Source organism: Symphodus melops, assembly GCF_947650265.1.
Source record: "Symphodus melops genome assembly, chromosome: 2".
In the NCBI taxonomy this organism is placed as follows: Eukaryota; Metazoa; Chordata; class Actinopteri; order Labriformes; family Labridae; genus Symphodus; species Symphodus melops.
The window spans coordinates 1,231,683-1,249,585 of record NC_136692.1 but is presented as its reverse complement, the minus strand read 5'-3'; the positions used below and the strand labels follow the sequence as shown (position 1 = coordinate 1,249,585).

At 46.1% G+C, this 17,903-nt stretch overlaps 1 protein-coding gene and 1 long non-coding RNA gene across 3 annotated transcripts; both read right to left on the bottom strand.

Annotated features, from left to right (window-relative positions):
- Positions 1-243: 243 nt before the first annotated feature.
- On the bottom strand, positions 244-3,637 carry gpr137bb (G protein-coupled receptor 137Bb). The gene is made up of 7 exons (XM_079336036.1): positions 2,856-3,637; positions 2,162-2,211; positions 1,846-2,068; positions 1,194-1,343; positions 987-1,115; positions 780-901; positions 244-678 (listed from the first exon to the last, which is right to left on the bottom strand). Exons 1-7 carry the CDS (start codon positions 3,273-3,275, stop codon positions 564-566), a joined length of 1,209 nt encoding a protein of 402 aa, XP_079192162.1. The 5' UTR covers positions 3,276-3,637; the 3' UTR covers positions 244-563.
- Positions 3,638-11,146: 7,509 nt separating this feature from the next.
- Positions 11,147-16,914, bottom strand: LOC306818596. Of its 2 annotated transcripts, none has more exons than XR_013778304.1 (4): positions 16,890-16,914; positions 14,814-14,916; positions 14,283-14,469; positions 11,147-11,630 (listed from the first exon to the last, which is right to left on the bottom strand). It is a non-coding gene; the product is annotated as an uncharacterized lncRNA (long non-coding RNA). The 2 variants fall into 2 exon arrangements; XR_013778305.1 differs by having other exon boundaries at positions 14,386-14,469.
- Positions 16,915-17,903: the final 989 nt, after the last annotated feature.

Below are 17,903 nucleotides of genomic sequence, written 5' to 3'. Positions count from 1 at the left end.
ACATGTTCTGTAAAGTGGAGCAGGCAGAAGACTGAGAGGATGGACTTTTCTTATCATTGGGGGGTTTGGAGACAGACTAGAGACACATGTTAGAGTTAGAGGAACATGGAGGAGAGGATTCTGGGTAATATGTGACCTTTAAAAACCTGAGGCCACATTCATGCTTCCCTCAAGTTGAATCTGTTATTTTAAAGAAGCAGTGTGTAACTCTGACCCCTACTGTTTAAAATGGGTGTCATGTAGCTTCAGTGTTTAGCGGTCTGTAAACCTTTCTGCAGCTCTATGACTCACTGCAGGAGACAGACCCTAGTGGACACTCGAGGAACTGCAGTTTTGACCTTCTTGTTCTGTAACCAAACATGACAGAGAGTGTAAAAAAAAACCTGATGACTCGTTCAGATATTCTCCAAACGTTAAATCAATCAGGGACTTTCTCCAAACTCGTGTGGGAGCTCTGCTACCAACGTTTGCATCAGTGGATGACAAGAAACACAATAAATAACCGATCAGTGTGTCAAAGTGCAGAAGTGGTGCTGTACAGTGAAGAGAGAGAGAGAGAGGGATTATGGGTAAGGGTGGAGCTCTCCGGCGGCAGCGGTCAGGCGCTGTTCGTCCCCGTTGGTGTGCACGGTGAAGCTGCTGTGACGGCTGCCCCAGTCGTAACAATCGGAGGAGAGACTGCAGACAGACGAGAGACCAAACGTTTATCTCCAGGATGTCAAGATAAAGATAAAATACTTCGCATCTTCAGTCATATTTTGAATCGACAGCCGCCGTACCTTGCTGATGCATTCTGGGGAGGGATGCTCCACGCCAGGTCGTCGTCGCTGTCGTACCGACGCGGGTTGTCAAAGAAGTATCCTCTGGAGGAGAGGACGTGGTTTGGGATCCCAGCGGCGCTCTGCGGAGAACAAGTGTCATGGTCAGTGACGATGTAAGGAGGCGGCGGGCGGAGTGACGCCTCGACTCGGGGTCATCTGACTCACCCTTTCCTGAGGCGGCCGTCTGACCCTGAAGAAGAAGACGACCAGCGAGGTGGGCAGCAGCTCCCAGACGAACAGAATCACTCCGAACACGATGTAACCTGCGTCTCCCAGAGACGACCTCAAGTCCGCCTGCAAAGACGAATCATTGGAGTCAGGACATTCTTTTCAAACTCGCTGTTTTTAAACCAACTTAAACTTAGACGTCACCTGGTCGGAGACATTGTACCAGTCATAGTCGAAGGAGTTGATGGTCTCGATGTCGGTGAGCGCGAGCACCACAAGGTTGTAACACGCCCGAGATGAGTACAGCAGCACCACCATGATGCCAATCAGAGTCACCTGACACACCGACGTCCCCTGAACACAAAAAGGAAAAATCATCCCGGCTCTCTTCTGACGATGCTGATCTCTAGAAACGCTCACTGGCTCGGAGGGAAGATAGATAGATAGATAGATAGATAGATAGATAGATAGATAGATAGATAGATAGCAGTGATTAGCATTAAGTGTCCAAAACAATAAGGTGAAACCAGGAGTGATTAGGGTGATTGCCATTAAAGTACCCAACTATTGAGGAGCAGATTAGCATTAAGTGTCAAAGACAATAGAGTGAAACTTGACCTAATTAGGGTGATCATGTCAACCATTACAGATGTAGCATAACACAACAGTAGGATGAAACCAGACATGATTAGGGTGATTATCATTAAAGTGACCAGTGCTCAGTAAGGTGACTATCAATATGGTCTGTTTGTTTGTCAGATTGTTTAGTTAAACGTAGATTCATTGGTGGAACGGTGGCCAATCTGTCCGGCCTCACGAGGAGCCACGTGGACCCTCTTGAAGGTTCGGACTTTACCTTGGACTCCAGGTAGATGTTGGCCAGCGACATCTTGGCCACCTTGTAGAGGCAGACGGACAGCGAGATGGCGCAGAGGACAAACAGGCTGTCGTTGATGGTGACCCTCACCAGGACGATGGTCTTCACGTCCGCGGCGGTCATTTTGACGAGCAGCGCGCAGACCAGATTCACCACCAGGAAGAGGAGGCTGACGGCCAAGAAGACGAGGTACAGAGGGAGTCTGCAGGGGAAGAGACCGAAGCAAGTCAGCTCTTTGAAGGAACAATAATTCCACCTTCAGCGTGTCAACGTTTCCACGTTGTGAGGGAGTTACCTGTACTTGAGCAGGGCAGGTGAGTACTTGGACTTTGCCTTGAAGTAGACCTGTAAACACAGGACGGATTACTCAGTGTTAGAAACCAAACGACCTTAACCCTCATCGTCGTCCTGCACTTTTACAATCGACCACTTTTCAAACCACTTCCTGTTTCTGTGCTGAACTTCATGTCCCAACCTTCCAGCTACAGGAAGGGACTTACTTTTTATTTCAAAATAAAAGCACTCTTAGCTTAAGACCTCTACCGGCTGATTCCACTAACCTTTACCTACAGAGAGTCTGGAGAGTGTTGGACGCTCCTCCATGACATTAGAAGATGCTAAAGGTGTCCAGAACACTTTTCATCGCAGCTCCTGATTCGTTCCTTTTTAAACACATTTCTGGTCGCGGTTGAAGAAATTTAAACGTTGTACATGATGCGTGTTCGCTTTGATTTTGAAATCGTACAACATGGAAGTCAAAAAGTGGAATCTGTTTGAAAGCCCTCTCTGGTTGGTTGTCGCATAACTGGTGGGCGTGGTCAGACGTGTTCTCTGAAGCCACACCCACCTGTGATGTCACAGTGCACTGACACACAGCAGCACAGAGACAAAGTTAAAGCTGCTCAGTTTGGGAAAATGTGGAGCAGATTTTATACCACCAGCAGGATCTGCTGGTGGTATAAAATCACCCCCCCCCCCCCCCTCCTCACCTGTGCACAGTAGAGGTTCATGAGGCTGAGTGTGAAGAACTGCAGGCAGACGGGGAAGCAGTACAGCAGCCAGAAGGCGAAGGGTCCGAGCGCGTTGGCGGTGACACAGTCTCTGAAGTAGAAGGAGAAGAGGAGGGCGCGCAGGGCGGCCCACAGCAGACACAGGAACAGGAAGGCCGTCTGGTAGCTGAAACGCTTGTGTCGGTACCGCAGCACCAACCACAGCTGGGCGTAGACGAAGGCGAAGAGCAGCGAGTAGAAGATGGTGTAGGCGATGGTCAGACCCAGCTTCACATAGGGGGGGATAGCCGGCGTGATGGTGGGAGGGGGAGGGAGGTGGGAGCCGTTACCGGCGTGCTGCTGCTGCTGCTGCTGCTGCTCCTCCTGTGCCGGGCTCCCCTCCATCGCCTCCCCATTCATCCCCCGAGTGTGAGTCTCTAAAGAGAGAGAGGGAGGGAGGGAGGGGGGGCGTTAGAGACGGAGCCGCAGATCTCCGGGTGAAGAAGAAGAAGAAGGAGAAAAAACGTGTAAGAGCTCGTTAGACGGATCGCCCGCATCCATCGACTCTCCTCCAGACGCACCGTCTGACGCACGCAGAGGAGACGGGAGGGGAGGGGGAGACAACTCCTCTCGTTTTGCCGGTGCCTGGTGGAGAGCCATTGGTGGCTGCACGTCACATGATCACATCCCGAGCAGGCGATTGGCTGAGCTAGAGGAGGGATGCTGCAGAGAGGAGAGGAAGGAGGAGAGACGGATCTGGAAGGAGAGAGAGGTGAACATGGGAGGTACGGTCCCTCTCTCTCTCTCTCACACACACACACACACACACACACACACACACATGCGCACACACACACACAAAGTCAATGCTGAAATCATTTCCCAATAAATGCACAGAGAGCTGAAAACTGGCGAGTAATTAAAGTGACATCAAACCAACGTTACACTGCGTTGGTTTTCTTTGCTGAAAATATTAATTTTTGTTTATTTTTATTTTTATTTTGTTAATTGCTTAAACTGTCATTGTTGTTGTACTCAAAATTTGTCTTTTTTTTAATGTCTCAGTCTCACTCTAAACCATGTTTTACTCGGTCTTGTCTTAGTCTCAGGCTGGACAGAATCCAGATTTTAAAGACCGGTCCAGACTTCCTGTGATAAGAAGGAAAAAGCCTCTAAAATAACTTTTCTTTTCACTATGTGTCATTATGGCCCTGGTCTGGGTCTCTAAATGTCTCGGTCTCAGAGCACTCTGGTCTCGGGTCTGCCTTGGTCTTGCTCCCAGACGAGGAGCGGAGGAAATGACACAGAAACAGAGGTTGATCTGATTGGCTGCTTCGGCCCGGACAGATTTCTGCGACCTCCCGTTTGGAGTTGAAAAGTTGCTAGAAATCACTGAGACTACGGTGAGCCTGAAGGGACAAAAAAAAAACACGAGACTTTAATTCATTGTGATGGACTTGTTAATGCTGACAGCCCGAAAAAATATGATTCATCACAGTAAATATTTTTACTCTTTAATTCTGTCGAATAAGAGAAGCCAAAAAGCAGAGCGCTCCCCCTGCTGGTAGAAAGGAGAACTGCACATGTTTCAGTCAGATGGATTTAAATCGTCCATATTTTTATTTATTTATTTTTAAATTTTATCCGCGCGTTGTCGTTTTGCTCTTCATGTTTTTTCCTCGTTTACTCCTTCTAAAAGGATCCACTCAGCACTCGTTTGTACCTTCAGAGTGACAGGAGAAATGTAGCTTTAGCATCTTAGCTTTGCTGTCAGTCTGTAGTCCCCCCCCCCCCCCCCCCACTCTTACATAACAGGCAGCTTGTTAGATAATAGAGGATGCTGAGCAGCTAAGATTCAAACAGCGACCACAAAGAAACGCGGGTGTAGATCCATCACCGCTCTGCTCCTGTTTGTGACAGAGAGAGAGAGAGAGAGAGGGAGAGAGAGAGAGAGAGGGAGAGAGACAGAGTTACTCTATGCAGCATTATTCCAGTGTCACTCTGTCAAACTATATTCATAATCAATAAGAAATAAACAATATATACTGAAAAGCAAAGCTTATAAAGATAATAAAACCAACTAGACAATTCCTGCATAAATTGTGAGGGTGGTTTCCCTCTATGCACATCACTGTGTGCTGAACAGTTAATGGTGTCAGTGGTATGAAAAAATATATATACTTCCATTTGTAGCTGTTGTCTTCCTCCCAATATTAAATCAGACATTGTGTAAAAGTCTTTTCACTCCTTTTCCTGTTATATACTCAGTCTAAAGCAAAGATGTCTTTTCACTCAACAATGAATGCATGTGATGATGATGTGCTTTGACACAATCCCTGGCATGCTCTTCTGTAAACTCACTGTCAAATAGTCCAAAGAGCGTTGCTCACAAAAGTTGTTGTCAAGTTTAACATTGCCACAGATGGAGAGTTATTTGGACCACCCGCCGCTTTGAAGCTCACAGAGTCCAAACTGTTCGTCCTTTAGTCCTGTAAACGTGACGGGTGAAAGAAGACAAGTTTACCTTTGTTTTGAGGGTACATTTATTCATGTGGGGTGAACACTGTGCTCAGTAGAGCAATTTGTTTGAGATTTTTAAAGTATGTCAGAGCACTATCCCCTCTAGTGATGATGTCATCACTCTGAACACCTGCTGCTCACTGATTGGTTGACGTTCAGCTTTGATCTGCCAGAACATTACATCAATGTATTTGAATGGGCTTACCATTGCTCGCAAAACCTCAAATATCTTGAAAACTAAACATGGTATCAGTGATCCGTTTGGACTGTGAGCGACAGCACAAATAGGCGCACGTTTTGATGCATTTTATTTTTATTTAACATTCAGACTGGGACCACAGTGGTCATTTTAAAACATGAGTAAAAACTGTGAAATTCTGGACATCAGTTAGAGTGAGAGCCCAATGTGTGTGTATGTGGTGTGTGACTGTCAAACAAATCTCCCCTGAGAGACTGAAACATTTTATGTTTTTACTTTTTGCTTTATGAGTGAGAGGAAACTCAGAGCTTTATTTTGATGTATTTTGTTTATATATGCGAGCAACAATGGCTTCAGGATGGCGATTTTCCAAAACTGAACTTTTTGGCAGTTATACTCGAGGATTTGAATTTTTGCCATTCATGTTCAATGGGTCAATTTTTTGTCGTTTAAACTAGATTTGTGTCCAAACCGTGTGTCCGAGGTTTTTCCACAATTTTTTTTTGCGCGACCTCTCCTGACCCCGCGTCACAGCGACCTCTCCTGACCCCGCGTCACCGCGACCTCTCCTGACCCCGCGTCACAGCGACCTCTCCTGACCCCGCGTCACCGCGACCTCTCCTGACCCCGCGTCACAGCGACCTCTCCTGACCCCGAGTCACAGCGACCTCTCCTGACTCCGCGTCACCGCGACCTCCCCTGACCCCGCGTCACAGCGACCTCCCCTGACCCCGCGTCACAGCAACCTCCCCTGACCCCGCGTCACAGCGACCTCTCCTGACCCCGAGTCACAGCGACCTCCCCTGACCCCGCGTCACAGCGACCTCCCCTGACCCCGCGTCACAGCGACCTCTCCTGACCCCGCGTCACAGCGACCTCTCCTGACCCCGCGTCACAGCGACCTCTCCTGACCCCGCGTCACCGCGACCTCCCCTGACCCCGCGTCACAGGGACCTCTCCTGACCCCGCGTCACCGCGACCTCTCCTGACCCCGCGTCACAGCGACCTCTCCTGACCCCGAGTCACAGCGACCTCTCCTGACCCCGAGTCACAGCGACCTCCCCTGACCCCGAGTCACAGCGACCTCTCCTGACCCCGCGTCACAGCGACCTCTCCTGACCCCGCGTCACCGCGACCTCTCCTGACCCCGCGTCACAGCGACCTCTCCTGACCCCGAGTCACAGCGACCTTTCCTGACCCCGCGTCACAGCGACCTCCCCTGACCCCGCGTCACAGCGACCTCCCCTGACCCCGCGTCACAGCGACCTCCCCTGACCCCGCGTCACAGCGACCTCCCCTGACCCCGCGTCACAGCGACCTCCCCTGACCCCGCGTCACAGCGACCTCTCCTGACCCCACGTCACAGCGACCTCTCCTGACCCCGAGTCACAGCGACCTCTCCTGACCCCGCGTCACCGCGACCTCCCCTGACCCCGCGTCACAGCGACCTCCCCTGACCCCGCGTCACAGCGACCTCCTGACCCCGCGTCACCGCGACCTCTCCTGACCCCCACGTCATGCCCCTGGGTCTCTGGGTCTCTTCCTCTCTAAAATACTAAAACTGCATTTTAAATATTTTTTAATCTCAACAACCTAAACATCCCTCCACTTCTACCAAACAAGGCACCTTCCACTTGACCCCCCCCCCCCCCCCCCATATGACCCTGAGACACTTCACAGTCACACGGGGCCTCTTAGGGAGCTTTCCTACACTCATTGCAATAGTTGCACATGTTGAGCCCCTGCTATGGTTTACAGTTTGTTAGCTCTTGGACGCCCCCTACTGGCCAGCCTGTTGACAAACATCAGAAATCCCTGATGTCTAAAAGGAAGAAGAAGCTGGTGGCTGTTGATCATCATTAAAACGTTTCGACTCTCTGCTGTCCACTCTTTGAAATAACACTCTGTATGTTCTGGCACATGGCTCCTCCTTTGTCATTACTGTGATCGTGGCGTCCTGCTGCTTCTCTTCCTGCTCATTTCCACGGTCGTCTACAAATGTCAGACATTTCTCACCAGTTTGTGCAACATGAAAAACATGCAGGCAACAAAAGCACACTGTTCAACATCCTGTCATATCTGACATCAGTGCCCGTAAAGTTTCAATAAAGTAAAGTAAAAATTCAATCAATATTTTGCACTGAGTTGTGAGTTGAGGGTGTTGATGTCTCTGAGTCCAGGAGGGGGGGGGGGTTCAGTGTTTGCAGAGAGAGTTGTGGGCGGTGGGCGGAGCTTCTGTGGTGCAGAGAGTCAGCGGGGGGGGGGGGGTGTTGATGAGTCAGACGGCTCTGTGGTAGAAGCTGTTCCGGAATCTGCTCATGTGTGCGAGCAGCATCCTTCCCTGAGAGCAGGGGAGTGAACATGATGTGTGTGTGTGTGTGTGTGTGTGTGTGTGTGTGTGTGTGTGTGTGTGTGTGTGTGTGTGTGTGTGTGTGTGTGTGTGTGTGTGTGTGTGTGTGTGTGTGTGTGTGTGTGTGTGTGTGCGTGCGTGCGTGCGTGCGTGCGTGCGTGCGTGTGTGTGTGTGTGTGTGTGATGTCACGGGTGCAGCGTGACCTCTCTGTGTGGAGAAGCGCTCGGTGGAAACGGGGCTTTAGCATCAATAGTCTAAATGTAAGCAGTTTTAGGAACAGGCAGACAGGGAATCAGCCCACCTGAAGCACAGCTGTCTTCAGTTACAGATAAAAGACTTTCAGCTGATCCCCCTTTTTCAAATCATGATCAACTCAATGACATCAGCTCATTTCAACTCATTTAAATCAACTAATACTGTAGCAGCATTTAAGAAGCAGGTTCAGGCTGTGCAGAAGAGCTGATGGGAAAGAATGTGCTGCTTCATGTCAATAAAGAGCACACAGGCGTTTTCTGACTTCTTCAAACAAATGAGTCGGCCTAGACTAACTTCTGATCTGTCATGTGACGTGCGTCCCCTGCTGTGAACATCACATCCGCACCTTTCTCAGAAACAGGAAAAAAAAAAACCACAATCAGATAAACACTTGCAGCCTTCATTTGATCAGGCAATAAACAAGTGGAGAGTTTGATGAAGGCAGCGTTAGGTCGACATAAAACAAGCATGAAGAATAACACCAGAGATTCTTCATGTCACCAGAAGGAAAATAGAAGTCTTACAATTAGTTTGTCAGGAAATCAATCATTCAAAGCAAAAGTAATAGGTGAAGACTTCTCCTGAAGAAAACACAACACAAACAGTGTTTCCATGGAGATGAGGTCCATGTGAAGGAGAACATGTGTGACGTGGACTCTGGAGCACATTCATCAGGCTGCCTGATAGTGTTGTGCTATTTCATTGATTTGATATTCTTTATTAATCCCTGAGGGGGAAACTCTGTTTCTCACTCTGTTATTGTAGAGACATGCTTCACACACACACACACACACACACACACACACACACACACACACACACACACACACACACACACACACACACACACACACACACACACACACACACACACACACACACACACACACACACACACACACACACACACACAGGCCTGAATCACACACGTGCACAAGCAGGACCTGTGGACACGCATTAATGGAGAGATGTCAGAGTGCGCCGGGCGTCCCCACTGGAAGCGCCCCGAGCTGCTGGGGGGTCGGTGCCTTGGGGGGTCGGTGCCTTGGGGGGTCGCTGCCTTGGGGGGTCGCTGCCTTGGGGGGTCGGATCTTTAATAAGAAGAAGAAGAGACGATGATGAAAGCAAATCATAAATAGGAAAATAATAAATGTGTTTAACAGGAAATGACAGGGGTTCATGTTCACACACACACACACACACAGAGACACACAGAGACACACAGAGACACAGAGACACACACAGAGACACACACAGAGACACACACAGACACACAGAGACACACAGAGACACAGAGACACACACACGCACAGACACACAGAGACACAGAGACACAGAGACACACACACGCACAGACACACAGAGACACACGCACACACAGACACGCACAGACACACAGACACACACACACACACACACACACACATGCACAGAGGTGTGAATGGGAGTGTTGACCATGTAAAGGCAGGAAGTGTAGTTATTAAAAACAGTGTGATCTGTGTGCTGGGCTCACTGCCTGCAGAGGACACTCTTCTTTCAGACCCTCCTCTTCTTCACATGTAAGTAGAGTCCTTCCTCAACATGTCTGCTAATGTTTGAGTGCTGCTGTCTTCTTCTTCTTCTTCTTCTTCCACCTGCTAACATGTTTGATCGTCCGTAAAGTCCCAGCGAGAGAGGAGAGGAGCAGCCATGAGTTTGATCCGAGCAGCCAGTCTCTTCATCGTCCTCGTCCTCCTCTCTGTGTCAGGTACTTCACATCCACACTTTCACTCACTTTGGGACTAAAAAGAGGAAGTGTGGGAGGGATTCATGCACACTGAAGCTCACCTGTGTGAAAAGTGGATCAGCTTCAGGTGACTTGATTTGGAGCTGGACTTAAATGTGGTTGCAGGGAGACTCACATAGACTAAATAATGCAGGGACAAAACATCAAACAGGAAGTGTGAATGCACGGTACACGACTAAAAGTGAAGAAGAGCATCAATGTGTCTGTTCCAATCCAACACATGATGGACAAGTTGATCTGTAAGAGGGGCGCCATATCTTCTACCATCAAACCCTGCTACTTCCTGCTTTAAGAGGGAGATCTGATCCAATCAGCTGCCTCCACTCTGACCACACACACACACACACACACACACTCACACACACACACACACACAGACAGACAGACACACACACACGTAGACACTCAGACACACACACAGACACACACAGTCAGAGACACACACACACACACACACACACACACAGACACACACACACACAGACAGACACTCAGACACACACACACACACACACACAGACACACACACTCAGACACACACACACAGACACACACACACACACACAGACACACACGCAGACACTCAGACACACACAGACACACACACGTAGACACACACACACACACAGACACACACAGAAACACTCAGACACACACACACACACACAGACACACACAGAAACACTCAGACACACACACACAGACACACACACACACACACACAGACACACACGCAGACACTCAGACACACACAGACACACACACACACACACACAAGACGCACACAGAAACACACACGGACGCACACACAGACACTCAGACACACACACGGACGCACACACACACACACACACACAGAGACACACTCACACACACACAGACACACACACACACACACACACACAGAGACACACTCACACACACACAGACACACACACACACACACACACACACACACACACACACACACACAGACACACACACACACACACATTAAATGGAAACCTTTAAAGTGAGACTGAAAAGTTTGAGCACTTTTTTTTAAAGGTTTCCATTAAATGTGACAGAGACACCAAATCAAAGGCAGAATACGTCACTGCACAGGATCCAACTGTTGACTGGACTGCAGAGTTGCATCCTGTGTAATCATGTTTTCTGCCACTGACATTAAATGAATATTTGTGTAACCTTTGAACATTGAGCAAAATGATTCTCAAACATTGTTTAGCTCACCAAATGTTGTTTAGTTGTAGTAATGCCACACTAACATGGTGTGATGAATTAAAACATCATTTTAAACCAAGCTTTTAAACTACAACATTTTTGTAGTTTTATATGATTATAAAAAAAATCTGTGGAGTATTCAAATCTCAAAAACCCCACAACTGGCAGAAACAACAGGAAACTGTTCAAAACAAAAGCCTGACTAAATCTTTCGTATCGTTTTGAGCTGCTGTTATTCGATTTTTAACATATATAATTATATATATATATATAATACTTCACAGCCCTGCAGCTTCTTGTCTTCAGCTCTTGCTGTGATGTCTCGATGCGATCCAAACAGTCTGCTTTACCAGGAACTTTCCCCGAGTCTATGAACACCTTTAGTGTTTTTTCCACTGCACGAACTTCAACATGTGTCCACGTCCTCTTCTTTGAGGTTTCTATGACAGGAAGACAGAAAAATGACAATTAGATCTATAGACCCCATTGCTAGTCTCACTCAAACTCAACACATTCACATTGTCTTAACGTCAGATTTCAAAGACCAACCAGCTTTAATAGTTGATCAGATGTGTAATTACATCAAGCAATGTCCTGAAAGCTGATATTTTGATAGAAACTAAAATGGACTACATCACCAGTTGTACTGACCGATGTGGTACTAAACCAGTTACGTATTTGTTTTGGCGTTTTTCTACAAATGCACCAATTAAGTTACTATTCAAAGTAATAAGCAAACGGCAGCTGTTTAAACTGAGCCAGGTATAGAAGATCATTTTAGCTCGTTTATCTTGTTTTCCATGTACAATCTTTCATTTCTTATCGTATCCATCATACAGAATAAGAAATGTACAAACTACAACTTGTTTTAATAATGCTAATAATAGAAATATCTGCTAAGTGGTTCTGTATTGAAAAAGGTAATAGGCAAACAGTCCAGCTTGTGTCATACCTGTAACAGAAGATTCATCTTGCTGTGCTCTGTCATCTATTTGGGGTCCAAAGAAAAGAATAAAGAATAAACTGACCTAAGAAATAAGGTCAGCTTAAAGCAGGTTTTCTGTGTCAGGCAGCAGCTCTACCATCCAGCTGAAAGTATCCCATCAGTAATAACACAGGTTATGAACTCCATTCACACATTTCTGATCAATTGCCTCATTAAAAACATTATTTAGCAAATTTTAAGAGTATTTATCGAGTATTCTATCGAATATCCCGTCGAATAATCAAGTAATCGAATAAATCATACTTTTGCTTAATTAAGGTTTAACTCGTCTCGGGTCGTCCCTACAAACCTGCTTCTTTGCAGTTACCATGGAAACGCCTGCTTGTTTCAGCCAACCACCTCTGCTCTACAGCTGCTGACACTCACCATATTACTGACAGCGTCCCAAATTCACTTTCTGATTCACTGGTCAAGGCGGCAGGTAGATGAAAAATACAGGCCAAACACGTTTTAATGGCTGAAATAGCAAATACTGTTTTGTGTAGCCTACACATCTGTTACAGTACATTTAATAGAGAAAGCATTATGTTCTGTTGAATCAATCACAGAATCAATCATTATGTCAGATAAGGAAATTGAGAAACTTTAAATATATATTTGCTAAATTATTATTCCACAAACAAGTTCTGTCTTGATTTAGCTTTGAAGACATCAGACATTTTATATAATCAGCCTGTATATTGTTAGTGTTACTGTGAGAGGACGTTGCTATCGTTATGTTAGCTGCAAACACGGAGAGAGTGAACGGAGAAAAGCCGACCGTTTGACCGGATCACGTGTTACCGACTCGGTCGTATGGATCACGGATCAACTGTGTGCTGACTAAAAGTTAAAAGGGGAAGGCCGCGCTCGCTTGTGCGTGTGTGTGTGTGTGTTAGCGCTGAAGTGTCTGTGTGTAAGAGAGAGGAGCAGGTAGCTGCAGCTACATTAAACGTGTTTTGTTTTGATGACGCAAAAAAAAACTTAACGAAGCCTCGTGGCAGCGAAAATTCCTCAATGAATTTTTGTAATCGAATTATTCGAGTTATTCGAGGAATCGTTTCAGCTCTAGGAAATTTTGGAATACTAACACATGACTATATTAATTTTTCTGCTTTTGTAAAATAAAGTTACAAACAAGAAGCAAGAGGGAGAGCAAAAAGTCAGTTAGTGTATAAAATACCTTCTTCATGATCATCAGTGATGGATAAAAATAAAATGCAGAAAGGCAGCGCTGTTATTTTGTGAATGTTAACTTAGTGCTGTGTCGTATACTGGTGTCCACATTATAATAATAACATAATTTAAAGTAATGTAACTTGATTACTGTCAATTACTTTGGATTTTTCCAATACAGAATAAGCTAATAAAAAACTAAATATCAATAAAATGACTAATGTTTGTGTATTCTGTAAGACAGCTGAACAATGTGAGCTCGTAAAAGAAATTGAGAAAACCAAGTTTAGGCAGTAGCTTATAGTCCTACAATGAAAATGTTCTTGACCACATTGTTCAGTCTATTAAGCAAAAAGTAAACTGCTTCTTTTACATGGCAGACACAATATGCTCCGTTTTAGTTCACAGTATGGATTAAGAGCTCCCATAATGCTGTTTTAAACACACAGTGTTCACCTGCCACATTTTCAACAAAAATGCCAAACAAATGAAGATAATGAACATCATGATGTAAATTCAGACAGTGAGCTTTTTCCCAAAGAAGCTACAAGGCAGCAATGGTAGTAATGTATGAGGTGGTTAGCATTGCTTTCCCGTGTTTGTATTTGACACGCAAATGATACATAAATGTACATTTTAATGTACGTGAGAGAAACTTTGCCAGTGGTGGGTGTGTGGTGTGGGATTTTCACATTGATGTGAATGCAGAGGCACCAACTTTAATTACAGACAAATCAGCGCTATTGTTTAACAAAACAATCCCTCCCAACCCCACACACCATATCAGCATCACAGGTCAAAATCACAGGTTTGAAATGAAAACAATATATATCATAAAATGCATTAAAATTATAATCCTGCAAAATAATCCCAAATTTACTAAATGTCATTGTCATCTGATGTTTTTTTTCTGTAACTGTAGTACAGTTACCTTTTTTATTGCATCATAATCACATAAGGTCGCTACATGTATTCCGTCACTCCCCGAGCCCGATCATGCATTATGTGTGTGGAGTGGACTTCCTTGAGCTGACCGAGCTGTTGGAGGCTGGCACTAACTCGGATGTCTTATCCTGTGGTGACGTACAGTCCCTTTCTTGGTATGGCAGTCCTGAGGACTAAAACATAGACACCTGCATTACCTAAAAAAATAACACACAACTAAAACATATTGTGTAAGAGGCCCTCTGAAATAAGTTAGAGTCATTATACAACATCAAGCTTTCAAATGTTTGCATGAACAATTTTCCCCTGTGTTTACTATCTACCACAGATAGGTGCATGAGGAATTATACAATTATGCAATTTCTACCATAATATAAATGACCTAAAATAATGCAGGGCTAGTGATATTCTTAATGTTCTTTTCTGGCAACAACTGAGTACAGTTTGCTTGCGTTCTTACCTTCATGCGACATCAATATTATATCAGATGTGAATAACAAAGACCAATCATCTTTACCTCGGTTTGGTGATCCACATACTCCATGTACTTGGATAAGCATTTATCATGATGATCCCTCAAACGCTGTAAGCATGCAGAATACATGGATAGAGTACTCTGTCTGCAGGACATAAAAACAACAACAAAACAGTCAGGGAGTGCAGGTACATTTTTACTGGAGTTATGTCACTGGTCTGATGCAGCTGACAAGCTGCTTTGTTTACATCACATGCACATTAACTTGCATATTAACACAGCAGACTGAGGGTATCTGCTGTTAGCTACACACTCAGACCGTATATATATATATAAAAAAGATTTATTTCTTTACAGACAAGGTGAAAAGTACGGCACAAGACCAGAAGGGGACATAAACACAAAACACCTTCGTCTCCTATATTCCCATAAACCATTGTGCTTAAAGGAGCAGGCTCAGGCCGGTAACACATGGCTAGACTGTATGTAAACGGCCAAAATACACCTGATGCGTTTCCGGTCCTGCTCCAGTTGTCTAACTTGGTTTCAATTAAAGTCAATGTGTGAACTCACACTGGATCCGCTCAGCAGTTTCACACAGCACACTATCAATAAATATTATCCTTATCCTGATCCTTACTGAAGAGTGAACATAATTTGTTGTCCATGGTGCTACTGCCAGTTTCAACTGAATAATTTAGGTGCCAGAGCTTAGCTCCAGACTCCCACTTTAACCCCTGGAAATATCCGTGCAAAAATCTTTTTTATTTCTTTATTTTTTATTTTTATACATTTTATTAAATTTTTGAACAAACAGAACAAATAAACACACACATGACAGCAAGGACTCGTATGAGCAAGTTACAGATCACCTGGGATAAGACAATTGACACAAAACAAAATGCATCCAAAACAGTACCATACATGAACAGATCCATATCACAGGTATCAGACATTCAGCATGGAACAAGGAATACAGGGAATATAAAACATAGACAGGCTTGTGGAAAGCAACATCCATAGAGCGTTAAGTATCTGCAGAGGCATAGGAAGGGCGCCAGTCTACTCCACAGCATCCCCTGCGTAACAGGTCTGCTGTGCCTTGAGGGAGATGATTCAAGAATGGTTCCCATAACCTACCGAAAAACCTCTCGTTTCCCTTCAGTACCAAACTTAAGCGTTCCATAGGCAAGACTTTAAAAATGTCCCCATACCACTGATTAATAGTTGGAGGTCTGGGCTTGATCCACTGGAATAAAAGGCATCTTCTCACTAAAAGAAGAAGCTTGTTTAGAAGTTTTTGCTGGGCACTCGTTAGAGGGGGCCCCTCTTCTGAAAGATCTAAGACAAATAAACCAGGATTTATTGGTATATTCTTATCGAGAATTAAGTTAATTTCCTGTGAAACCTTTCCACAGAATATTGATATCAGAGGACAACTCCAAAGGCAGTGAAAATATGACCCAACATCTTTCTTGCACTTGATGCAAATTGGAGAAATATTAGAATAAAAAATGTTGAGGGACTGGGGCGTACGTTGCAGCCGATGAAGGATCCTGAACTGGCTCTCTGTTAGTCTGTTACACAGAAAGGTTTTCCCTATTAACTCCACAGCACTGGACCATGCCTCCTCACCAAATTCAGTTCCGAGGTCCCTCTCCCATGTTCTTTTAATTTTATTAATGTTAAATGTATTGAGGGACTGCAATTTCCCATAAAAGTGGAATATATGTTTTTTATTTTGGCGGGACTGTAACAGTAGTGAGTCCAAGGCAGAGGCTACTGGTTCAGCTTCAGGAAAGTCAAGACTGGTAATAAAGTGTCAGACCTGTAAATAACCATATAAATGTTTAGATGGAACACCAGTGTGCAAAAATCTAATTTATCAGAAAAAATGAGAAGCTAACACGTGTTGACTTTCTAATGCACTAGCCACAATGCTAATCATTATTTCTAGCTAACATAAAAACTAGTGAGCTCTTAGCAGCTAACACGCTAGCCAAAATGCTAATCATTATTTCTAGCTAATATAAAAACTAGTGAGCTCTTAGCAGCTAACACGCTAGCCAAAATGCTCATTATTATTAATAATTGATGTGACAAAAACTGTAAACTTACTTAGTTTTCCCGTGTGTTAATGTTCTATTTCGTATAGGCTTCGCCCTCTAAGGCTATCGCTATTGGGTTTATCCCTCGCGCGCATGCGCAGCACTGAAGAGTTGTAGTCCACGCCCACCCACGATGTGGGCCCCTCCCACGGTCAACCTGCCGGTATATAACCGGAAGGGACCATGTGTTCTGTTCCCTCTTTTCTTCAGCGAGTAAGTATGCAACAAGCACCTGTAAGAGAAACATAAATTAACCATGTCTACCTCTTCCATCCGTGTGTGTCCAGAGTGTCAGACCGGGTACATCATGCCGGCTGATTCCCACCGTCTCTGTGAGGCCTGCCTTGGGCCAGAGCATGCCAGCCTGGCTTTAACTTCACGGGCAATGGGTAGCAGCTGCCTACGCCTTCCCCGTGATGACCTGCAGCGGAGAGCGGAAGCCTTCGCTGTAGCTGCAGAGCCGGTGTGGCAGGTGGGGGAATGCACAACGGAACGGGAGATGGACATGTTGGACCATGGAGAGGAGTCTGCGGATTCACCGTACTCCATCCGTGGGTCAGTGTCAGGGTTCCCATCCCTCCCCTCTCCCTGTCGCTAGGGCTGGAGGATGCACCTGACACCGTCGCCGAGTCAGATTGCCCAGGCTTCCCTGGGAATCGGGCTGCGAGCGGCTCCCGGCCCCCGCCGTCGGTGGGGACCGGGAGCCGCTCGGATAGTTCAGAGAGCCGAGTTAGATTGCCCAGGCTTCCCTGGGAATCAGGCTGCGGGCGGCTCTCGGCCCCCGCCGGTGGTGGGGGCTGGGAGCCGCTCTCGGCCCCCGCCGGTGGTGGGGGGTCTGCTTCAGGAGCTGCCGGGAATCATTAGAACGGCTGCAGCCCGACGGGGCCTCACTGTGCCGGTGGCACGTGAGGTGGAGCCGATCGATGAGATGGCGGGGGATTTTCCGCTTCTCCGGCCGGTCCGGCGAGACCCGGTGTGGCCGCGGTTCCCGGCTTTGATCCCCTATCAGGAGGGGGCAGCGGCG

What these genes read in the sequence shown, in the direction of transcription:
- gpr137bb (XM_079336036.1), bottom strand. Translation starts at nt 3,275, where the DNA reads ATGAATGGGGAGGCGATGGAGGGGAGCCCGGCACAGGAGGAGCAGCAG. An exon ending in ACATCTACCTGGAGTCCAAG is followed by an intron (nt 1,344 to 1,845) that starts GTAAAGTCCGAA and finishes TTTTGTGTTCAG; the next exon opens with GGGACGTCGGTGTGTCAGGT. An exon ending in GGTACAATGTCTCCGACCAG is followed by an intron (nt 1,116 to 1,193) that starts GTGACGTCTAAG and finishes TCGTCTTTGCAG; the next exon opens with GCGGACTTGAGGTCGTCTCT.